This window comes from Erpetoichthys calabaricus, chromosome 13 (assembly GCF_900747795.2).
Source record: "Erpetoichthys calabaricus chromosome 13, fErpCal1.3, whole genome shotgun sequence".
NCBI classification, from domain to species: Eukaryota; Metazoa; Chordata; class Cladistia; order Polypteriformes; family Polypteridae; genus Erpetoichthys; species Erpetoichthys calabaricus.
The window spans coordinates 103,111,749-103,137,843 of record NC_041406.2 but is presented as its reverse complement, the minus strand read 5'-3'; the positions used below and the strand labels follow the sequence as shown (position 1 = coordinate 103,137,843).

Here is a 26,095-nt window from a genome sequence, read left to right as displayed (position 1 = left end):
CTGAGACCTATGAGTAGAAGTGCCTAAGAGAAGTTTTTGAAAATCTCTGCAGATGGTGCCACAATGACCTACTGAAGACACTCAAGTCATTTTTCCTGTACCAAGTTAACGCACCAGCACACCGAGCCAACAAGACTGTCCTCTTCATTGGTGCTTCTGGAATTAACTTTCTCAAGGCTCCACCTCATTCCCCAGATCCAGCCCTTTGCAACTTTTGACTTTTTCCAAAAATTAAAGCACCCATGAGAGGAACACCTTGGAAGACCGAGAAGTAGTAATTACTGCTGTCCAAAACGAGTTGGAAAAGTTGAAAAAAAATTTTGAGAACTGTTTCAAAAAGTGGGTCCATTGCTTGAAGAAATGCATTGAAATTAATGGCAATTACGTTGAGAAATATTTAAGAAACAAGCCTTCAAGTGGAAACAATTGAGCCTATTTACATTTGTTCAGATAGTAAACTGACTTTTACATCGCTCGTACGTGAAGCATAATAGGTCTAAATGTCATTTTTAAATGCTCTCAAATTTGTGAGCATTCTATGGGTTTGCACTGTTTTTATATTATATGCAGATTAAGTAACAAGTGTGCTGGACAGCAGATGAAGTGCACAAACATAAATGTCAGTGGGCAAGCATTTAAGAAGCAGGAAAAAATTGACATCCTGTACTGCATAATGCAGTGTTGAGATGAAATAAAAAACAGATGTATAAAGCTCTTACTATATGCGAGTATGAGCACAGATGAAAGTTTGACTTTTGAAATAACCAAGATGAAGATACTTGTGCAGTACATGAAGTGTTTTTTCTTGTAATGGAAAACAACTGGTACCAGGCCATTAGCAAATACATTTTTTGGGTTTTAATGGAAACTTGTCATAGCCTGGCTAACCTAAGAGCCAAAGGCAGCTTAAATCCTAAAAGCAGATGCATAAACAGATATATGAGAGCAATCAACGTACCCCCAAGCAGGTAAGGCATTAGAATGAGAAGCAGAAGGTCACTGGTTCAGACCTCCACTTTGCATGCCTGTTTACTCTTCTTTTCATGTTTATTTAACTTCCTTTTGCAAGGTCTGTATGTTCAGTCCTTGCCTACTCTCATACGGTTCATACCTAGGCGCACAGCAAAGTCACTCTGGCTCCAGATCCGGAAGTCGAAGAGGATGTGTTGGTAGAGATGTTGCAGAAGCATACTGTTCCCTTCATTGCTTGCCTGCTCCATCAGAACCTGGCAGGCCATAAGTACATTCATATCCAGTAGAGTGCTTGGCATCTGGAAATACATTATCACTCATTATGGTAGTTGCCTCATTAATCACACAAGAAGCAGAAAGACATTTTAACAGTTCTATGATACTTAGGAGTACTAAAGTTGGGAAAGTCCACCCGCAATGTCTATTCAATCTTTCATTTCAAAAAACATGAATCTGAGAACGGAATGAAAGGCAATCAAAACAATATCATTACTGCTACTTTAAAACACACAAATTCTAAACTACCCACAGAAACAAATTTCATAACATATGACCTCCTTTCTTCCTTTTTGATGTTTATGTATTTCTTCATTTGCTTGTTCTCCTTTTTTGAGATCATTAGAATTGTTTATCAAAGAAAAAAGTAATGTTAAGTATTATCAATATTAATCAAGCAAGAATCTGGTGCTCCAACACTCATTCAAAATACAGTACCAGTGAAGAAGACACTTAAGATGTTACTATTAATTGAACGCAGGCATGACAATCATCTTTTAGTAACTATCCTTGCTTGATAAAGCATTGAATACATTGAAAATTGCTAGTTTTGGGACGCTAGCAGCTTTCTATAATTATACGCTTGCATCACTCAAATGTTTACTTCTCAAATTAAATATTCTAATAACCCATTTCTTCCAATATTTTCAAATCAGATGTTTAGTTAAACGATACCTTACAGGTTTCATACCCCCACCTTTAATATTGGTGGTACAAAAACTGCACTGTCCGGCAGTAATGAAGATAAATGCAGTGTTTCTAAACTCCATCACCCCAGAAGATTTGTGGCAGCATTGGGAAGGGACCTTTCAATCATCTTTCAAGTATGGAACTTTAATAGTCAGGTTATTCATAGAAACCCAGTTTCTAAAAATGCCACTTAAATTGTTATTCTGGTTAGAGAAACTGGGTTAACAGACGAATAACCTGGTTACGTGGCAATGTAAACCCTTAACCGGGTTACCGTTAAGCATTTTGTAATCTGCACATGTCCGTTGCACTCTATTAGCCCGCGCAAGGTGAGTGGTTGGGCGATTGCATTTTCCTTCAACACACTGAAGCAATCTATGTCAAAATTTCAGAAATCACCACATTTATGTTGATTTACAGTGCTAAGCTCAACAGCACAAGCTCTGGAGACACCTGCCCCATGGCTGTTTTCAGATTCACAGCAGCTGAGGATGGTGTTAAACTCTTTTTTTGAACAGTTTAATGATGTTAGAGCAGGGGTGTCAAACCCCAGGCCAGAGCGCCAAATAAACTAAGGGGAGGAGCCAACCATACTTAAAAAGCCATGGTGGGAGAAAGGAGAAAGGTAGAGAAGAAGGGAAGAGAGCACCAGATCAGAAGAAGAAGTCAGATTCTAAAAAACAAAAGCAAGAGGTAAAGATATACTACCCGCTGAAGGAAGTCAGGTGCACCCGAGTTCACTTCGAGAACAATAGTTTTCCTTTTCTTCTGTGTGTGGTTTAATTATTCGGGAGAGGACCTGATGGGCCAGTGTAAGGGTCTGTGTATGATACGAATTTCCCAGGACATGAGGTATGGCTTGGTGCATCATTCTCAATAACAGACTGTAGAGGATCATTAATGATTGTGGATATTTAAAGGGCTCTTGCTTTCATTAATTCTTTTCTTACAATTGTGCATTAGTGATTTACTTTGTTATGTGTTTTGCTTTGTGATTCATGGGGAGGGGGGGTTTAGAAGCGCTGCAGCGTGGTATTATGTATATTGGGGGTTTATTTTGTAACTCTTCTTATTTACAGTATAATAACATTTCTCGTTGAACTTAACATGTGCTTCCGCTGAAGTGCTTCTGTACTTGTTGTGGTCTAGTAAGAAAGTAGTGTTGGTTGCTCGTGCTCCGGATCATTTCTTTATATTTCCTCTGTCTGCTGTCGCTCTAGATCGGCAGTGCATACTACAATTGTATCTGCTCAGGTGACTAACCTCATCTGAGTTTTGTGACTGTATGTAAACACACTGAAACTGTGCAATGCTTGGTAATTCAAATAAATATCACAAACCTTACACATTTATCTTGACTTAGGTTATTTCAAATATACTCAAGCTGTTACCTGAAAATACATTCTTTTTTCAACAATAACTTGACATTGTTGAAAACTTATTAAGGAAAGATTCTGCAAAAATATTAGAAACACTTTTCTTGCAAAGGATCTTGAAATAAATTACCAAGTATTAGGATATAATAATAATAATAATAATACATTTTATTTATATAAGGCGCCTTTCAGGGAACTCAAGGACACCGAACAACAATAAATAAATAAATAATTAATTAAATAAAAGACACAATTATAAAAAACTTAAAACATCAGAAAATCTAGAAATTAAAACCAAACAAAACCATTATAATCAGGAAGAAAAAGAAAAAAGCCATTTTAAACAGATGCGTTTTAAGTTTACATTTGAAGGATGAATATGATTTGATATTTTGGAGATCCGCAGGCAATGAATTCCAGAGCTTGGGAGCAGAACGGCTGAAAGCTCTGCTCCCCATGGTGGTTAGACGGGCGGGAGGGACAGTCAGATGGGTGGAGGAAGAGGATCTAAGGTTGCGGGATTGAATGGCAACATGAAGAAGGTCAGACAGATATGGAGGGGCGAGGTTATGGATGGCCTTAAATGTTAATAGTAGAATCTTAAAATCAATACGAAACTTAATCGGGAGCCAATGAAGCTGCTGCAAGACCGGAGTAATATGGTGAATAGATGGGATTTGAGTGATGATACGTGCTGCAGAATTCTGGACTAACTGAAGCTTATGAAGAGATTTATTCGGAGACCAAAGAGGAGTGAATTGCAGTAGTCCAGCCGAGAAGTGACAAGACTATGAACAAGAATGGCAGTAGTATGAGGAGTGAGGGAGGGGGTGAATACGATTAATATTACGTAGGTGGAAGTAAGCAGGACCGGGTGATGTTATTAATGTGACATTGGAAAGATAGAGTACTGTCGAGGATGACACCCAGACTCTTGACCTGAGATGATTGGGGAAACAACAGAGTTATCAATAATAAGAGAAAGATTGATTGGTGTTGGATAATGATGATTTTGAACCAATGAGGAGAACCTCAGTTTTGTCACTGTTTAATTTAAGAAAATTCGAAGAAAAAACCAAGATTTAATTTCAGCAATGCAGTCAATAAGCGAGGGTGGTGGAAAAGAGGAGGTGGGATTACCAGCAAGGTAGAGCTGGGTGTCATCAGCATAACAGTGAAAATTAATGTTATATTTGCGAAAAATATTGCCAAGGGGAAGAAGGTAAATAATAAAAAGAAGAGGCCCCAGGACAGAGCCCTGGGGCACACCAGAAGTAACAGCGGTGGGTTGGGATGTGAAGGTTTTTAAGTTGTATGAACTGAGTGCGGCCTAAGAGGTAGGATCTAAACCAGTCAAGTGGAGTGTGGGTAATGCCAATTGGAGATAATCTATTAAGGAGAGTGGTAATGACAAATAGTATCCAAAGGCCGCACTCAGATCAAGGAGGATGCAGAATAGTGATTAGACCAGAATCAGCAGCCATAAGGAGGTCATTAGTAATTTTAACAAGTGCCGTTTCTGTACTATGAAGGGGGGTGAAAACCAGACTGGAACTTTTTCATATAGATTATTGTGAGATAAATGGGGTGTGAAGTTGGATAGCTACTATTTTTTCAAGAATTTTGGAGATAAAGGGCAAGTTAGAAATGGGGCGAAAATTATTGAAATTAGTAGGATCAGCACCAGGTTTTTTTAGTATTGGGGTTATAGCAGCAGTTTTAAAAGATGAGGGAATAATACCAGTAGTGAGAGAAGAGTGAATGATGGCAGAAATGAGAGGGACTAGAGAGGGGAGGCAGCTTTAACCAGAACTGTAGGCAGGGGGTCCAGCTGACAAGTAGATGACTTGGATTTGCAGATGAGATCTGAAATTTCAGAGGAAGTGGGAAGCTGGAAAGAAGAGAAAAAGTGAATAGGCGAGTGTAGTTCAGAAGGAATATAGAGAGGATCTGGACCAAGGTGCTGATGTATCTTTTGGATTTTCTCGTTGAAAAAAGACATAAGAGAATTACAGAAAGCAGTTGAGTAAAGGTGAGATGGTAAAGAGTCTGGAGGTTGTGTAACATTATTAAGTAAAGAAAACAAAGTCTTGGTGTTACCTGTATTACGAGTAATTAACTGAGTGTAATAATTAGACTTGGTTTGAGCTATACAATCCTTATAATAGAGAAGATGATTTTTATACATCTCTTTGTGGACAAAGAGTCCGGATTTTTTAAACAACCTTTCAAGTTGCCTGCCCTTAGCTTTCAGAAGCCGAAGTTCAGGCGTAAACCAAGGGGCAGAAAAAGAAAAAGAAACAGAACAGGTTTTTAGCGGAGCCAGAGAATTAAGAATACCATTAAGACAGGTGTTATAATATGAGACCAGTTCTATGGGAGTGGATAAATTATAAAAGTCCATTTGGGAATCGATTCTAGAAAACAGCAAATTCAAGTTAATATTCTTAATGTTGCGAAAGGCTATGAGACGTGGAAGCTTAGGAACAGAAAAGCTAAGTTTGGCATTGAATGAAAGAAGAAAATGGTCGGTTATAATGAGTTCATCTGCTGTGAGATCAAAAGGAACAACAGCAGAGCAGCAGATCAGGTCCAAGATATGTTCTTTACAATGAGTAGGAACATCAGTGTGCTGCTGGTATCCAAAACTCTCCAGGCAAGATAAAAATTCTCTAGTGAGAGGGATATTGATATTGTCCAGATGTACATTAAAATCCCCCAGCAGAATTATATTTGGAGTAATTACAGATAAATGAGTAAGGAAGGTAACAAGATCTTTCAAAAAATTGTTGTTTGACTTAGGAGGACGGTAGACAGTTGCAATGATGGTAGGAACTGGGCCAGACAGTTGACACACAGTCGATTCAAAAGAGCTAACAGCAGGAGCAGACAACGGCAGGACTTTCCACTTCTCGCGATAAATAATCGCGACACCTCCTCCACGGCCAGAGGCACGGGATTGACAAGTGTAAACAAACCCCGGGGGGGGTGCATTCATTAAGTGTGAAAAGTCTTGAGGTTGCTGCCAAGTCTCAGTTAAACAGAGAAAGTCAAACTTACGGTCAATTAGGAGATCCTGAATGAGATGTCCCTTGCTCGTGAGTGAGCGGATGTTCAGTAGACCAAAGCTGACAATGTTGCTGTCGCATTTGACAGTGGTGTTAGTCGACCGAGCTAAGCTGGCCAACACGCTATGGTCAGCGTTCCTATCTGTGTTGTGTGGAGGGTGCCGAAAATCAGACCAAAAAGAGTTAATTCCTTTCGAGACGTCCGTTCGGAATCTCCGGCGAGACCCACGGTGGATGTATCTCCGACGAGGGAGAAGTATGACGTCCGGGTCGAAATACAACACCGACAGCAGAGGCACAGACTGGAGAAGACGCAGTCGAAGAAGCTCAGCAGCTGGATACTGGAGGAGGCCAGTCGCAGGTTGGATAACGAGCGACAGAAGACTCCAAACAAGCATTAACCAGGCGATTATCCTACCAGTCCACATTGTAGGTGAGGAGGCCAGAGGCAGCTCAGACGTCCAGAGAATAAGCCGGTAAGTTTCAAACGAAACGGAGGTTAGGCTGAAGCTAAATGCATACACAGCATATACAGCCACGCAGAGATGTCAACAAAATGGCAAAAAAAAAAAAAAAAAAAACCCCACAAAATCACATAGTCTAGTTACCGGCGAGCAGTCCCGCCAGCGTTCACTCAAACCGGAAGCTCAACAACAATGATATTGGGGACCTTCTAATCTCAATTTATTTTGGACAATCCAGGTGAATAGGATGGACAAGGTTGTTGGGCTGAATGGCCTGTTCTCTTAACATTTGTTCTAATGTTCAGGCCAACACTCAAATTGTGAGTGATGCCATTAGGTATCCACCTCACTTGGTCATTTGCTTTTGGATTGTCTCATACTCAGAAGAGTCCACATATTTCATAAAATCTTGACCATTGGACAGTAAGGCATAAGTGTCCCAGTAAAAAACAACCAGCATAAGCTGAATTAAAAAATAATGGAAAAAAAGTACTGAACTTAAACTCAGAGGCTTGTATCCTGATCCACATAGATTTGCCCTGTCATACTTACAAATATCTGGAAAGGATAAGGCGAGTAAAATTCTTAGAGAACCAGCAGGGATGTTTGTGGTACTAAAATCAGCTAATTGTGGTGGTAGTGGCCAAATGAGACAAAAAAAAAGACACATGTTTCAAAAGGTCATGCTTCATCCTGTTCTCACTTTTACAGCTGGCAGTACGTACGTATTTGCTTATTTTAGCTACTGAACTGTTCACACCAGAAACATCAGTTTTGACTAAGTTTTATTGGCAGGGACCTCATGTTTATAAGCCATCAGAACATGAGAGAAGCAACACCATTGTATGTCTCACAATAGCAAATTAAATAATTCAATCTTTAAAACAACACAATCATAATTTCACACAGGAGCCATGGATGCTGCCTCTGCAGCAAGGAAATCAAAATTGAAGGAGCCAGACTTCTGGAACAAGTCTACTTTCCAAATGAAACAAAAACACAGGAAAGTTCAACTTAAACAAGTCATTCAGAGAGTGTAACAATAAATATTTAAAACTGCAAGATCAGTTGCAGTAGTTATATGCTGTCTAGCAATGTCCAAACATACATAACTCTTTACATTAAAATCAAATCTTGTGAAGTATAGACCAATATTTCCAGGCTGCTGTATGATCATTGGCCACTTTACTAGGTACACCTATTTAGAAAAACATAGGGCATTCTTTTTAATTCAAGAACAGCCTGAATTCTTGGAGCAATGAATTTAAATAAGCAGCTTCAGGGGAGCCTTTAAAATGGTAAGCCTGTCAAAGTCTCACAAATTCAAACTACTGCAGCAGCAGATAGCAGTTCATCTAAGGAAAGCAAGCTAACTATAAGAGCAATGTAAACAGCCAATGGGTTTGTGCCAGCAACCATCAGCACAACACTACAGTATAATTTTGAAGGCCTATTTTGAATAACATATTGAAAATGTGCTGAACTAAATTACAAAATTATTACTCAATTCATTACCTGCCTTACTTGCTTCTGTTTGATAGAATTTGTAAGAAGGGACAAGAGTCCACCAACTAGTGATTCTAGCAGCAGACTAACAGATTACTCCCACAGCTTTACACAACACAATTAGTAGGCAAGTTAGTATTCTAACCTTATCATTACTTCTATGCACATTTTCCAATTCTAAATCATATAAACCCGAATGCTTACTGGATCCCCTTGTTTTCAGGTGACACGTACTATCATTCTGTCACACTAACACCTACAGCAATAAAATGCTTTGAGAGGCTAGTCAAAAAAATCACATATGCTCTTATCTACCAAAAGAACTGGGTCCTTCACAGTTTGAATATCCTTCCAGCAGATCCACAGTGGATGCCATCACCTTGATCCCCGTTAAATTACTGACCCATATGGATAACAAGAAAGGGAATTATGTGTGAATGTTGTTTATAGATTATAGTTCTGCATTTAACAAAATGATCCCCTTAAGCTCATCACCAAGTTCAGGGACCTGCATCTGAGCATTTCATTGTGCAGCTGAATTTTTAACTTCCTGATAGGCAGACTGCAGGTGGGTGGCTACACTTCATTATCCCTCACTCTCTACACAGGTGCTTCACTGAGCTGTGTCCTGAGCCCATTTGCTATACTCCATCTACACGTATGACTACACAGCTGCACAAACCACTAACATCATCGTCATGTTTGCTGATGACACAGCTGTGGTACACCTGATACCTAACAACAATAAGCAGGCTTACCTGGGTGAAGTATAGAGTCTGTAATACTGGTGTGTAAGGCCAATAGTCTTAAACTGAATGTCAGCAGGTCAAAGCAGCAGATTGTGGACTTTGGGAGGAAACAACAGAGACATTACCACCCCATCAGTATTAACTACACTCATGTGGAGAGAGTAGACAGTTTCAGATTTTTTCAAAATTCTAGGGTTTCCTAAAACACTTTGCCATATGACTTTCTGACTGATAACAGTGTTGAGTTGCTGACACAACTTCATTCAAAGACTTGTAACCCAAGTGCACAGTACAGGCAACTGATAAGCAGTTCTTGGATGTAAGGCAATTTATTTCAGTTATACGTTTTGAAACAGAGCCTGAATTTTGTGTGGACTAATTAGTCATCCCACTGCTCAAGTAAAACAACTGATAAAGAAGGAACAATCTCTTTGCAGGAACTGTGCCATTATTAGTAACACGATATCCTGTGGAAGAACTGCTCATTGCAGCAACAGGGTCAGGATATACCGCCCTGCACTGTGCAACTCTAAAACTTCCTGTCCCAGGGCTAAGCCCGCTGAGCTTGGGTACTCCCTTCCTCGTTCAAATAAATAATCACAAAAAAACATTCCTGCTCGCACTCCCTCTGGGCTCAGCTCCTAGAAAACAAATGCAGTTACAAGCATATGCACACAATGAAATCACATTAGTTGAGTGAGAGCAATAAATTAAATGACCTTCAGCTGTATCATTACTTAAGTGAAAATATAAACTCACAAATGATGCTTGCAAGAAATAGTAGAACAATTAACAAAACACATGTCAAATACAGTACATCAGCTGCATGTTCTGCTCCATCAAAAACAAAGCATCAAAAAGTAGTTATGGAAGATTGTGAGAGTGAAGGACACACTAAATATATACTATACTAAACATGTACAAGTAAGAGTTTTCTTTAATAATGTAGTAGAAGTTTACTAAATAATTCAGGTTCTGCCAACTTGTGCTCAGGAAAGAGAATCTCTCTGGCTTTGTTAAATTGCCAGAAATTTATGTAACAGCATGTGTTTACTTTCCATCTGATGAAGGGAAATTAACAAGAATAATTAATTACAATAGTAAATATCCAGCCATCCTCTAATTTTCTGAACCTGCTTATCCAGAGCAGGGTCACAGGGAAGCCAGAGCATGTCCTTGTAAGCTTTGGGCAGAATGCATGAACAAATCCTGGAAAAGGCAGCAGCTCATCATAGGGTGAGCACAGGGACAATTTATTATCACCAACACACCTAACCTGCATGTCATTGGACAGTGGGCGAAAACCAATGCAGATTTGATGAGAACATACAAGCTTCCCACAGGGAGCTCCCAGAACATGAATCCATGTTGTGAGGCAGAAGCGCTTTGACTATGCCATCCGATAATAAATATATACAAAAAATATCAACTGAGGAGTAAACCTAGAAAAATGTTTGTTGAATTGAAGAACAGTAAAAGAAGCAAATATGGATTCAATACAATGAAGAGCTTAGAAAATAAACATGCAATACCGTAGAACATCGCACAGGAAGTCAAGAATGAAATCATCAGTCTTAAAGTATGTTACATTCTTAACCTCACTTGATCCGGACCAATCCTCACAACACTGGGCACATGGAACAAGGCAGTCCTGGACAGGGTGCGAGTACATCGCAGGGCCCATTCGTGCACACATCCCCATTCAGACTCAGGCTAGATCCACACTACTATGTTTTCATTTGAAGATGCAGACATTTGTCTCCATTCTTGTCTTTCATTCACACTACCCTGACATTTTTAAAGCCTTGAAAATGCAGACTTTTGAAAGTGCTCTTTAGAGATGTATACTTCTGAGAATGCCACCTCAGTGTTACAGTGTGGAGGGTTGAAAATTGAGAGTCTTGAAAATGCAGACTCTAATTGTGAGCTTACTGATTCATGCTTATTATGTGGCCCTTACCTGCTCATTACCTGTCCTCAGCCATTTTGCTCACCTTGTACTTGTGTGTTACTTTGAACAACAATCTTGCCTCATCATTAGTCCAAACAACACAATCCGTTTGGTTTTTTGTATTCACCAATGCGGTTCTCCACATGTAAACACAACCAGCAAATGAATGTCTAACGTGGAGGACACTTTGTCTTCCGGTTTCTGCTGATGCGTGCATGCCCAGTGTCAAGGAACAGCTACACCGAATGCATTTTTGGTCGTTTTAGTGTGGGCACAGACATTTTCATTAAACACTGTGAAAACGCAAGTCAACAGACATCATTTTCATTTACAGTTTTCAAATAAACAGGTAGTTGTGTGGACGTAGCCTCACACAGGGGCTAATCTGGATTCACCAACAACATTTACTTATATAGCACATTCTCATACAAATAATGTTGCTCAAAGTGCTTAAAGTAACCTGCACATCTTTTGGGATGTGAGAGGAAAATCCATACAGACATGGTGCGAATGTACAAACTCCACCCTGACAGTGACCCGGCATCAGATTCAAACCCAGAGCACTGGATTTGAGAGACAGCTCCCTACAACACCAACATACTGACCCCGTTTTAAACAATCAGCTTCTAAATTTGCACAACCTAAAGAAAGGAAACATTTTAACCAGCCTAGAGCATGCCTCATCTTTAAATAGAGAGGCAAAGAAAAATAAATGAATATATGCTGAATTTTGTTTATGGTTTCAGAAAACTATTCATCAATTGCAATTATTTTTTATTTTTACTCTAGAGTTAAATACTTGACAACTACTGTGCCAAAAAGAGCTACGGTCAAAGAAACTCAGTTTTTTTTTTTCTTTTACTTTGGTCTCATCTTGCTCTGTCATCAGTCTAGACTGCTCTCCATTAGTGATAAAGATCTACTCACTTTCTGTAGAAGCGCTCCAATGATGGCAGGCCCATGGCATTGGACCAAGCTTTCCTGGTTAATGGGGTGATTTCGCAGGAAATTTTTCACCATTAGAAGGAAGGCTGCTACAGTATTTTTTTCCAGTCTTTCTTCTGTAAGGCAGAAACACAATATACTAATTTAATTATGACAAACCAAAAAAAAATGACATTAAAAGCAGGATGTGCAAAGAGGAGTAACCTGTACTTAGTGACAGCTAAAACATGTACTGTTAGTTTAAAAAAAAAAAAAAAAAAGCAAGACATTTATATTGCCATCAAGTCTACTGGGCTGTACTTGTACTGGGACAAGTTTTTTTCCCCATATTTTTGTGGCCAACTAAGGTAGGTTATAAATAGTAGTGAGTGATTTTCAAATGATTTGCTCATTTTAATTGAATCTGTTTAGTGAGCCACTCAAATTGATTCATGAGTACGAACAAATCAATTCAGTGGAGTGCAACAGGAGTGGTTTAGGGCATGCATGATGTTGTTAGTGACTTTCATTTCATATGTAAGGTGAATGTGCAAGTACTGCCTGTCTGACTTATGACCATAATTCACTTCATTTACGATATTGTGAGTTTGAAATAAACCATTACTTGCAAACAAGAATTCTGTCACTGATAATGCTCCTGTTGATCATACATGTATAAAACAGCAACAACACATTAATATTAGAATATTGTTTGTTTTATACCATTTGTTATTGTTTGTACATTCAATAAATCAGTCACACAAAATTTACACTTAGAAATTCAAATTAGATTTTTGTAACAATTATTTGCTTTTAACTTTACTTTAATGCACACTTTTTTTTTTACAGCTCATTGACTGCACTGGTCATGTGTCTTGCACTGATACATTCAAATTCAAACAAAATTATCAGCTGCTGCATATGAGTCTCATTTATGACCAATCCCCAAAAGATTTTTTTTTTTTTTTTTAAACTGTCACTGATGACACAAATAAATCAGTTCACTTAAACAGGAAGGATGAAAGAATCAGAAGTTAATTGAAAGGCCCAATACATTTGGTAAAAGCTCAGCAGCATTACTAGCCACTTGTAACCATAAAAAACACTCCATGGACTGAATTAAGTGGGTCTGACAGAACTATATTACTTGCCATACTATTATGGGGGGTATGGCAAGAGTTATATAGGGCAAATACAAGGAAATGAAAGAAAAAAGCTATCGTGTTAGTGATATACAGCTTAAATATAACTAAAGATGAGCAAACCTGCCACTCCTACTGGTGTTGGCTAAACATCAAATAAACTACACAGAACAATGAAGTGTTCCTTAGGCTGGAGGTATTGTATGTAGAAGCAATACAGCATCATATGAAGGGTGCTGTGAGCAACAAATGACTGGACAGAGCAGCATGATGCTTGATGCATATGATACTTAATGGGACTTCTGCTAGCTGTGGGCAGTTGTAGCCAATACATGAAGTGTTTGTACTCTTGCTGTTCCTTTAATAGGAACCTTGACATATTATTAAGTTCTGTATATATTATGGTCTGCATCCTTTACATTTAAATACAGCTATGGGTGGGATGATTTTAAATAAATGCTTACTCATGCAACTTTATTGACTGGTTAACATGACAGAGTATATGTTGCTGTTGCTTATTCGGATTATGTCATAGTAATATGGAAAACCATTTGCTTTTTCAGGGACTCGCATGTAGGAGTCTGCCTACTACCAATAGCTCGTACTGGGCCAAACACTTTAATATGAACATGTTTGTAATTTGCCACAAGTAAGAAAGATAACCTGTGGGTTTTCCTAGTGGGAGAAGAATGCCAGGGGTGTTCTGTGAAGCAGTCAGCTCAGGTCCCAGCAACTCAGTGGTTTCCTCATAACTTTCAATATCTTCACTCTTCCAAGCCATTTGCTCTAACAAGGGTAGAAGGACTGCCATACCACCAACACAGTTAATCACATCCTGAGTGAGCAAAATGCAAAAAAATGATGCATACCCAATAAGTAAACATGAAAATGTAATATCAGTATCATCTTCAGCACAAGTAAAACAAGTATTCATAGTAGAATGAAATTCTTACTTGCTTGTCTCCACAGAGCAGTCGCAGTAACACAATACCAACAAATGACATACACAAATTTCATCAGCATATGCATAAATCAATACTCATACAGTACTATATTATATATATCTTGCGAGTACAGATGGAGAAGCAAATGCTTTCCTCAGATATGTAAGGAACTAGAAGTCTTCTTGATGACAGCTACATTGTATTGTGCTCACTTAAGTTTATTAGCAGTGGTCATGCAAGAAATTTAAAGCTGCTCATATTCTCCACAGCCTCCAGTTTAATGTAGATGGGAGTGTGGTCTGCCTCCTGAATCCATGACCAAATTCTTTTTTTTGTGGACATTAAGGGTGGGATGGTTTTCATGGCTGACGTACTGTTTTATGTCCTCCATTTAAAAATGTAATGACCAGGGTGCAAAAATTGACTGAGAACTACATAGATACCAACAATGCATTAAAATGTTGGATAGACAAAACTGTAAGCAACAGGCAAATAAAAGTTTTGAAAATAAAAGTAAACAAGAACAAAACACTAATATACACAAAGTATTTTATACACATACACACATATGCAGCCAATATGATGCCGATTAACTTCATACGCAAGCATTTGTTATGCCACATCAAACTTGAGTAAAATATGATTTAAAAAATTTCTGCATAGCTCTTTTAAAAGCAGTCTGAAACCAATCATTTAAATGGGAATGTGATCATTTTAAACTGCTGGTTTTGCAGAGTAGATTATTTATATTGTATGAATAGTACAATATGTTATCTATAACTAGCACTTCATTTTGATCTAGTGGCTACAGTGTTGAACTGTAAATCTCAAATGTTGTCATTTTCTATCCTAGGCACTGACTTACTGGGTAACACTGAGAAACTTACTTAAATCTGCCAGTTCTTATACTGTACACATTTGAAAACAAATTGACTATACAACTAAGCCTGTCACTTATCTGTAAGGCATGAGGTTTCAGGCGTTGCTCTTAGTGACAAACTAACTGAAAACACGAGAGTGTAACCTAACTTTCCACTGCTCACTTTTAATTATTATGGAAATAGAAGTATTATGAACTGGTGATTTCTTAATTGCTTTAAAAAAAGTGTTTGAAAATTAATGCAAATGTAAATAAATAATCCTGACATTAAATAAGTGTGCAATATGACAATGGCATGATGAAACCTTGTCACAATTATTTCAAGTGGGAAAGCCTGCTTACTCAAAAATCTGGGCATTGTTGACTAACATATTCTTCACTTATTCAGACACATTGGAAAGTACACATTTATTGTGGCTCTGGACTTCAGGCGATTTTATTTTTTCTAGTATTTTCTAACATTGCTGTTCCATCCACGTTCCCAGCTATTTTTTTTGATTGAATGGCCAAGCATGACACACACTCTGTCATCAAGTCTACTGACAACACAATGCAGTGGGTCTGATTACCAACAACAACTAGACAGCCTACAGAAAGGCAGCTAACTTTCTCTCTGAATGGGGTGATGATAGCAATCTGTCTCTCAGAAGCAGGAAACAAAGGAGTTGATTGTAGACTTCAGGAGACTTGTAGGGGTCACATGCCTAATAATATTAATTGCAGTTGCTACAGAAGAAGTGAGTAGTTCTCAGAAGTCCACATCACACAGTATTTCCCATGATCTCTCCAAATCACCTGTTAAAGAAGTTTCAACAGCACCTTCTCTTTTTGAGAAAACTGAAGAAAGTCAGTCTCCTTCCCAACAACCCAGGATCTTTATTTATTTGTGCAGATGCAAGCTGAAAAGTGCATCACAGTTGGTTGTGGAAACTGCACTGTAAAGACTGCAAAGCCTTCCAATGAATGGAAATAAGACTTAACTGAAGAACAAATTTTCTTCCATCTCAAACCCTGTACACCACAGAAAAAAAAAGCTGCATGCCCTAAAGATTACAAAATGTTAGTATTCAAATTCCAAATCAGTAAACAATTTTGACCCATAGGTCAATAAACTTTAAACCATCATAATTCCACTCTTAAACAGTATGTACTACTAATTCAATACTACTGACTACCTATAGCTCACTCACTCTTATTGTTATAATATTACTACTTCTGTCTGGTACAGGTTTCATGTTTATAACTGATATTTATTTATTTGTAATTTGATATTATACATATGTAATGATATTTATTGAATATGTATGGCCAAGCACAAGAACTGTAGAAATAGACCTAAAGAAAATATGAGCTGCTACTACTAGCTTGACTTAAAATCCTGGCTTTAGCTCACCAAAGTACTAAGAGATTTCACTCTGTGTACCTCAGACCACCTTAATACTATATCTGTATTTGTCATCTGATAATAACAATAGTATGTCCTAAAATACCACAGCTGGCTCTACTGTAGAGGAAGAGCATCTCAATTGAGTTAAAAAGTACAAAAACAAATCCGCCTTATCTTTTATTTGAATTCTGAATGCTGATATTGTGACACCCAACACCTTGCTTTCAATTTTTGCTGCATTTATTAACTCATTTATTATATTTTATTGATTTAGTAGCTTAGCACCATGTTTACATCAAACTATCTATATATTTTAGTTTAGTGTTGTAGTGGTTTACATAGTATTCATGCTTACAGTATATGATTTAAAGGGGCTTTGCATTAATAAATATAATATGCTGAGAGAAAACAATATTACACTCTATTTTACAAGCAGTGCTAAAATGTGTTTCCTCTTTAAAAGACAAAAAAGAAACAGAATATTTGCACCTACTTTGACATTCCAGTTGGTCACTTTGTGCCCAGTCAGCCTGCCATCATACTGGTGATTCAGTGACAAGTCATAGCAGATGTGGTCTTTGCAAGCCTGAAGACAGACATTTCATATTTTACGACAGGATATCAGGATAGAAAATTTTTCCTCAGTTAATCACAATTTTTTACACTAAACCATTCAAAGCAGAATTTAACCTTAAAAACAAATCTTTTAGAAAATATTGGTCTGTTTGCAAAAACACTGAACCATTTGCTGCATGCAATTACTACCTTAACAAGAAAAAACAGCATATGCAAAAAGCAAAAAAAAAAAAAAGATTTCCATACTGAAAAGGAACAAGACATAGCACTTCAGTTCTGTAGCCTTCATCAATTGTGCTAAAATGGGGTGTCAAAAAATATATCCTAACTAGCGACTTGGCGCACGCGCTACGCTGCGCGTTGGATAACCACAGTTGAAGGACTCCCTGTTTAAACGCGCCTGGCAGTCGTGAACTGGGTCCTTCATCGCACCGCATTTGATTTTTGCATGGGAAACAAAATTTCAAAACAAAACCCATGATTCACGAAGTGTGGGACGCAGACTAATAAGAATCGTATACATTGTGTAAATGGTTGTAAAGAAGAGGAGTGGAGACGTGTCGTTGCGGTAATGTCTGTGAGTGGTGAGTGTCAGTTTGTTGCGAGCGAGAACGGTGAGAGCGTTCACTCGGAGTTTCTTGGGAGACTGTACGTTTCTGTATATTACGGTTGTTTTGCAATCGTAAGGACCTGTCGTCGGGTGTCTCATTGGCACACTTTTGCCTCTTTCTTTCGCGATCATGGCGTAATGTGTCCTCTCTCTCTGTAGGAGTTTGTCTATTACGGTTGTTTTGCAATCGTAAGGACCTCTCGTCGGGTGTCTCATTGGCACGCTTTTGCCTCTTTCTTTTGCGATCACGGCGTAATCTGTCTTCTCTCTCTGTAGGGGTTTCATTTGCCTTTCGTTGTGTGGCAGAGACGCGTTGTTGAGCTAATCTGTGTGAATGCTGAGTGTCCGTTTCTTGCGAGCGACTGGCACGCCTTTGCCTCTTTGCTTCGTGATCACGCTGTAATGTGTCCTCTCTCGCAGGAGCAGGTTCAGTTGCCTTTTGTTTAGGCATTGTTCGATAAGGTCTCCTCCGTACAAGTGCACATGGGTAGCTGAAGACGGAAAGGCATAGTGGGCTGGAAGGGAGAAAATAGAAAATCGCGGCTTGAAACACACGAATTGGTGACCAGGGGAACCATCCGACTCAGACACGGGGCTCGAAATACTCAAGTGCACATGTAGCAAAGTGTAAATGTTATTTATAATTTTATTTTTTTTTTTTTGTTATGAACTTCCCCAAAAGAGTTGATCCCTGTAAATAGTTAATAGTATATCAACAATATAATCTGTTGTAGTACGGGCGTTAATTAGCGTCACACCTCATAACCTGCATACACCACGTTTTTGGCTCTAACGCCAGAAGCGCGGTGGACACTGTAAGGGTAGGTTGTGGTTTCTGTTTCTTTCGTGATTTTTTTATTTCATTTACTTTGTGTCAATACTTTATAATCGATTAATTTATTATTTAATAGGCAGAGGGGAGAAGACGTTAATGTGATGCTCTATTTTCTTTACTTTTGTTTTGAAAAGGTATGCTATATATATATATATATATATATATATATATATATATATATATATATATATATATATATATATATATATATATATATATATATACATATACATACAGGTACTTGTCGACTTACGACCGCGATTGGTTCCGACTGACTGGTTGTAAGTTGATCTGGACGTAAGTCGGCCTATGTTAATTTTAGGTAAGAATATTAGACTGGGTAATAATATTGTAATCATCTTAAAGTAATATTTTATCAACATTTTCTTACTTTCTAAGACAAACACAGCATACTACAGTACAATTTGTTTAATATGTGGAAAACGTACAAAACAAGAAATACTGTACTGTACATTTAATTCCTGGCACCACTGGTGCTTGGCTGCGGGTTGTCGATATCGCCTTCATCAGATCAGGCGAGGCTGCGGACGGGGTGATGGGAGGAGTTGCTCTTTTCATAAACATAGTGAGCTTCGTCTGAATTGTTTGTTTTTTTTTCTCTTCATAAATTTCGCAATAAGGACGAAATGTGTTGCGTGCCATCCGTTCAATCCTCGCAAATCGTTCAATATTTGGGTCAATTTTTTCAAAATGAGCGAGGAGTTTATTCAGTAGAGAGAAATCTTCTGACAATCCCTTTGTGGTGAACATTGTTTGTGGCACCTCCTCCTCTCCGTCTTACAGCAGTGTCATATCGGGGCGAGTGTGAACGCTAACTTTGACAAGCACTATAAATTTACAGCGGTTGTTACAGACGTAAATCAAATGTATGTTTTTATTGTATAATATTAACAATAACAGCAGCTCTCTACTCAAAGCGGTAAACTCGAGAAGCTGCTAGCATCGAACCCAGAAGCTCTTGATTGGGAGTCAGCAGTTGTGTGTGGGAACTGTTAACATTTGAATGTGATGATTGTATATAAAACTTGTGCACGAACGAGACTGGGATAACTGTGGATGTGGATGTGAGTGGTGTGTGTGACTGAGAATGACTGGTGTGAAGCCTGAAGTCCAAATATCAAATAAACACTTTCACAAGTACAAGTATAACAGAACAAGTGCGCTTTTATTCAAGAAGAAAAAAGAATGCAGGTTGTGGTAAGCAGTTGATGCGACTGCTTGCGTAGTGCAATCCTAAGAACTGCACAATCAAGAGCTTCTGGGTTTGATGCTGGCAGCTTCTCAAGTTTGCCGTTTTGAGTAGAAAGCTGCTATTAGTGTTAATATTATAGGGTTATATGTTAGGGTTATATTATTATCGAAAATTGCCAAAACAACAAGACACAAACACACGTGGGGCAACACTGCTGCGTATATTTTTACTGCTGCGTAGCGAGACTTGAGAGTGCGGGAAACTGGCGCTGCCAACAGCTGGCAGGGGAAACAGTCAAACGCGTCGTAAAGTCGAACAGTCGTAACTTGCATAGGTCGTATGTCGACGAGTACCTGTATATATATATTTTCTTTAATTTTCACTTGTTGAGAATATATAATTAGGATTTTTTTTGTATAAAGTCTATGTGTATTGTAAATAGTTCTCTTTGGAAAATTGGATTCATTTTTTTTTTGTAATTAGTTTTTTTTTTTTTTTTTTTTGTAATTAGTTTTTACTAATTACGTCACCTTATCGTGGTGGAGGGGTTTGCGTGTCCCAATGATCCTAGGAGCTCTGTTGTCCGGGGCTTTATGCCCCTGGTAGGGCCACCCAAGGCAAACTGGTCCTAGGTGAGGGATGAGACAAAGAGCGGTTAAACAAACCTCCTATGAAGAAAAACAATTTTGGATGCCGTTTTCCCTTGCCCGGACGCGGGTCACCGGGGCCCCACTCTGGAGCCAGGCCTGGAGGTGGGGCTCGATGGCGAGCGCCTGGTGGCCGGGCCTGCACCCATGGGGCTCGGCCGGGCACAGCCCGAAGAGGCAACGTGGGTCCCCCTTCCCATGGGCTCACCACCTATGGGAGGGGCCAAGGAGGTCGGGTGCAGTGTGAGTTGGGTGGTGGCCGAAGGCGGGGACCTTGGCGGTCCGATCCTCGGCTACAGAAACTGGCTCTTGGGACGTGGAATGTCACCTCTCTGAAGGGGAAGGAGCCTGAGCTAGTGCGCGAAGTTGAGAGGTTCCAGCTAGATATAGTCGGACTCACCTCGACGCACAGCTTGGACTCTGGAACCAATCTCCTTGAGAGGGGCTGGACTCTGTACCACTCTGGAGTTGCCCCCGGTGAGAGGCGCCGAGCAGGTGTGGGTATACTTATTGCCCCCCAACTTGGAGCCTGTACATTGGGGTTTACCCCGGTGGACGAGAGGGTAGCCTCCCTTCGCCTTCGGGTGGGGGGACGGGTCCTAACTGTTGTTTGTGCGTATGCACCGAACAGCAGTTCAGAGTACCCACCCTTTTTGGAGTCCCTGGAGGGGGTGCTAGAGGGCATACCTTCTGGGGACTCCCTCGTTCTGCTGGGAGACTTCAATGCTCACGTGGGCAATGACAGTGAGACCTGGAAGGGCGTGATTGGGAGGAATGGCCCCCCCAATCTGAACCCGAGCGGTGTTTTGTTATTGGACTTCTGTGCTCGTCACGGATTGTCCATAACGAACACCATGTTCAAGCATAGGGGTGTTCATATGTGCACTTGGCACCAGGACACCCTAGGCCTCAGTTCGATGATCGACTTTGTGCTCGTGTCGTCGGACTTGCGGCCACATGTCTTGGACACTCGGGTGAAGAGAGGGGCGGAGCTGTCAACTGATCACCACCTGGTGGTGAGTTGGCTTCGATGGTGGGGGAGGATGCCGGTCAGGCGTGGTAGGCCCAAACGTGTTGTGAGGGTCTGCTGGGAACGTCTGGCAGAGCCCCCTGTCAGAAGTAGCTTCAACTCCCACCTCCGGCAGAACTTCGACCACATCCCGAGGGAGGTGGAGGACATTGAGTCCGAATGGGCCATGTTCCGTGCCTCTATTGTTGAGGCAGCTGACCGGAGCTGTGGCCGTAAGGTGGTCGGTGCCTGTCGTGGCGGCAATCCCCGAACCCGTTGGTGGACACCGGCGGTGAAGGATGCCGTCAAGCTGAAGAAGGAGTCCTACAGGACCCTTTTGTCCTGTGGGACCCCGGAGGCAGCTGATAGGTACCGGCAGGCCAAGCGGAATGCGGCTTTGGTGGTTGCTGAGGCAAAAACTCGGGCGTGGGAGGAGTTTGGGGAGGCCATGGAGAACGACTTTCGGACGGCTTCGAGGAGATTCTGGTCCACCATCCGGCGTCTCAGGAAGGGGAAGCAGTGCAGTGTCAACACTGTATATGGTGGGGATGGTGCGCTGCTGACCTCGACTCGGGACGTTGTGGGTCGGTGGGGGGAGTACTTCGAAGACCTCCTCAATCCCATTAACATGCCTTCCAATGAGGAAGCAGAGCCTGGGGACTCAGAGGTGGGCTCCCCCATCTCTGGGACTGAGGTCACCGAGGTGGTCAAAAAACTCCTTGGTGGCAGGGCCCCAGGGGTGGATGAGATACGCCCGGAGTTCCTCAAGGCTCTGGATGTTGTAGGACTGTCTTGGCTGACATGCCTCTGCAACATCGCATGGACATCAGGGACAGTGCCTCTGGATTGGCAGACCGGGGTGGTGGTCCCCCTCTTTAAGAAGGGGGATCGGAGGGTGTGTTCCAACTACAGAGGGATCACACTCCTCAGCCTCCCTGGAAAAGTCTATTCAGGGGTCCTGGAGAGGAGGGTCCGTCGGATAGTCGAGCCTCGGATTCAGGAGGAACAGTGTGGTTTTCGTCCTGGTCGCGGAACAGTGGACCAGCTCTATACCCTTAGCAGGGTCCTGGAGGGTGCATGGGAGTTTGCCCAACCAGTCTACATGTGTTTTGTGGACTTAGAAAAGTCATTCGACCGTGTCCCTCGGGGAATCCTGTGGGGGGTACTCCGAGAGTATGGGGTACCGGCCCCCCTGATAAGGGCTGTTCAGTCCCTGTACGATCGGTGCCAGAGCTTGGTCCGCATTGCCGGCAGTAAGTCGAACCCATTTCCAGTGAGAGTTGGACTCTGCCAGGGCTGCCCTTTGTCACCGATTCTGTTCATAACTTTTATGGACAGAATTTCTAGGCGCAGCCAGGGCGTTGAGAGGGTCCGGTTTGGTGGGCTCAGGATTGGGTCACTGCTTTTTGCAGATGATGTTGTCCTGTTTGCTTCATCAGGCCGTGATCTTCAGCTCTCTCTGGATCGGTTCGCAGCCGAGTGTGAAGTGGCTGGGATGAGAATCAGCACCTCCAAATCCGAGACCATGGTCCTCAGCCGGAAAAGGGTGGAGTGCCCTCTCAGGGTTGGTAGCGAGATCCTGCCCCAAGTGGAGGAGTTCAAGTATCTCGGGGTCTTGTTCACGAGTGAGGGAAGAATGGAGCGTGAGATCGACAGGCGGATCGGTGCGGCATCCGCAGTAATGCGGGCGCTGCATCGGTCTGTCGTGGTGAAAAAGGAGCTGAGCCGCAAGGCGAAGCTCTCAATTTACCAGTCGATCTATGTTCCTACCCTCACCTATGGTCATGAGCTATGGGTAGTGACCGAAAGAACGAGATCGCGAATACAAGCGGCTGAAATGAGTTTCCTCCGCAGGGTGTCTGGGCTTTCCCTTAAAGATAGGGTGAAAAGCTCAGTCATCCGGGAGGGGCTCAGAGTAGAGCCGCTGCTCCTCCGCATCGAGAGGAGTCAGATGAGGTGGCTCGGGCATCTGATCAGGATGCCTCCTGGACGCCTCCCTGGTGAGGTGTTCCGGGCACGTCTAACCGGGAGGAGGCCCCGGGGAAGACCCAGGACACGCTGGAGGGACTATGTCTCTCGACTGGCCTGGGAACGCCTTGGGATTCTCCCGGAAGAGCTAGAAGAAGTGGCCAGGGAGAGGGAAGTCTGGGCATCTCTGCTCAAGCTGCTGCCCCCGCGACCCGACCTCGGATAAGCGGGAGACAATGGATGGACAATGGATGGATGGATTAGTTTTTATATGTAATGTGTTTGTATAAATAAAAACGCGAGAAGCGCGGTGGACGCTGTAGGGGCAGAGGGGAGAAGACGTTAATGTGATGCTCTGTCTATTTCTTTACTTTTCTTTTGAAAAGATTTTCGGGAACAGGAAAAATAAAAGTAAAGGGGAAAGAACGGAGGGGGGTAAGCAGGAATTCTGAGAGGGGAAGGACTGGGGCTTTTCTATGGGGCGGCTATACAGCCAAAAGGAACCCGGACCCGGACATGTATTTCTATCTATGCATTTTTCTGAACCAGCTTACTGGGGTACAGGATAAGCAGAATGACAGGGTCTTCTGCAACAAGGAACATTAAGGCTGATATATACTTCTGCATTAACATATCTCCTCAAAAATATGAATATACCTTGTGATGACACAAACCCTATACTGACTCTTATGACTATGATTGATTGGCTAGTTTGGTCGCTATGTATTTCCTGAAACACATTCCCATTCATCTTCCACTATTCTGAAGTAAAGATGGATCAGATCGAAAAAAGACTTCTCAAAGAAGTTAGAAAATAGACACATTCATATGGTCGCCAATTCATTGAGTGAAATAACAGCTAACATTGGTTGGGAAGTCAGCAAATATATGAAAAATTGGAAAAATATGAAAAAAAATGTGTAGCAAGAAGAATGGTGATCCTAGAGGGCAAAAACTGCCTGCATTTTAATGGATCGTTTGTTTTTCTTGCATGCTACAAACACCACCAACTAGCATTCAGGCATGCGTCAGCAGTGCGGTGCAACACAAAAGTATGTGTGTTTCCGATGACATAGACTATATAGCTATGGCCTAGGCTTGATGCACAAGTATACATCAACCTTTAAAAGGGAGAAACTTACTCTTTAAAGAACAGCAGCTAACCTAGGAGCATACTCACACATACCGCTATCACCCAGAAGGAACAAACACAAAACATTCACACAGAAGACACTCAGCCCAAACCCACATTTCACATTTTGCCTTTTACCTTTGGAGTGTAATAAAGAAGAACTTTGCTGATTACTTCTGCCAACTCTCCATCAGCTTTAAATGGATACACATTATTTGGACCTAGAAGGTTTTAGATAGAGGAGTCAGAAATGTTGACACTGACATTTAACCTTTTTTTAAAAAAAAAATAATTAAAAAAAAAATCTCAACAGCACTGTTAATATTCATTAATTCAGAAGAAGGCAAATAAAGTAGCTTGTTTTATTTAATTAATCAAAAAAACTCTCTCTAGAATTCTGGTATACATGAATTACCCATGCATTAAAATTTAGACACTTCAACATTTCTTGCAAAATCAAAAATGTCAAAATCATTGCAGTATAATAAGTTGGATGGAGGAATGCTTTCTGACTCAATATATATAATTCCCAGACTCTAGTGGTTGCTCATTTCACTGTAACCTATATTCATGCAGCTATTTTATCATTTTCTTCCTTTCATTAGGTCAATCAGCCTTTGTTTTTTTATAATATCATTAACTGCATACACAATTACAGTGCACTGTATATGTTTATAATACAGTATGACATTTAACAAATAAACAGTGTTAGAATGAGGAGAAAAAGAAGGTAAAAGAAATGGGCTGCTGCCAGACACCAGAAGGACCTTGAAAGTGTATCTGACAGATTTTATACATTAAAGAAATACCCCATACAGATATGAATTTGTTATGTGTTATTTACTCTATATTGTTTGTAGTGATGGCTGAGAACATTTGTAATCTCATGTTTTCATGCAGAACAGAGATAAAGTCTCAGATATAACAGGCATCTATGGTGACCAACACTGGAAAACACCAAACCATATCACAAACATACACAAACAAATCTCATGTTGCTTGTGTGGTATAATCCATATCAAGACATCAATTTGTATGTTCTCAGTATCTAATAAACACATATATTTAGTAAAATATTGGTAAATAAACCAACTTCACACACTTGTGAATGAAAATGGAGCGTGCTCAGATGCAAAGGAGATATGCCTCCAGTTGTTACATTTAAATTTATAGCAGTGAGCCATAACTGGGGTGCCTTGAGATTATTTAGGAGTACTGTGTTAAACTGCATGGGTGACTTGACCTTTTGCTTGTTTAAGCATCTCAGATATGCACAAATCCAAGGAATATTATCTTCCTGATAATGTTTTGACTCACTTTTCTTTAACTTTTAATCACTCCATCAATTTTAGTTTTACTTGTCTTTCAGTACATGCTTTATGTCAGTATCATGCAAAGCACAGTGTTAGCCAATAAATAAGCTGTTACTGTGCTGGACTCCTGACCAATGACTGAGGCAGGTCTTCAATTCAAATGCTTCTTCTCGTCTGACAGTGTTCCATTTTCGTTCAAGACAGCGTTTTCCAGAAGTGGTTTATTCAATAAACTTTTAGTAAAAATACATGCAGCTGAAACATTTTGAGCATACAGCTGGATGATTTTAAATGTGGATCGTTCAACATAAGTAACATGAGATTTTTTTTAATGTTGTTTGCTGTTGTCCAAGGTTGGTCATCTTAGCCACATGTTATAAGAGAAACATTACTATCTACGTTCAGCATGAAAACGTGATTACATTTTTTTTCTCAGCCATCGCTACAAACTACATGGGGTACA

The 26,095-nt window shown here is 40.6% G+C and overlaps 1 protein-coding gene across 1 annotated transcript in view; it reads right to left on the bottom strand.

Annotated features, from left to right (window-relative positions):
• nbeal2 (neurobeachin-like 2) overlaps positions 1-26,095 on the bottom strand; it is a 338,784-nt gene that overhangs the window by 68,080 nt on the left and 244,609 nt on the right. The window contains 5 exon segments of the mRNA XM_028817374.2: positions 1,112-1,271; positions 11,980-12,113; positions 13,782-13,953; positions 16,823-16,915; positions 24,458-24,540. Coding sequence (XP_028673207.2) covers positions 1,112-1,271; positions 11,980-12,113; positions 13,782-13,953; positions 16,823-16,915; positions 24,458-24,540 — 642 coding nt within the window.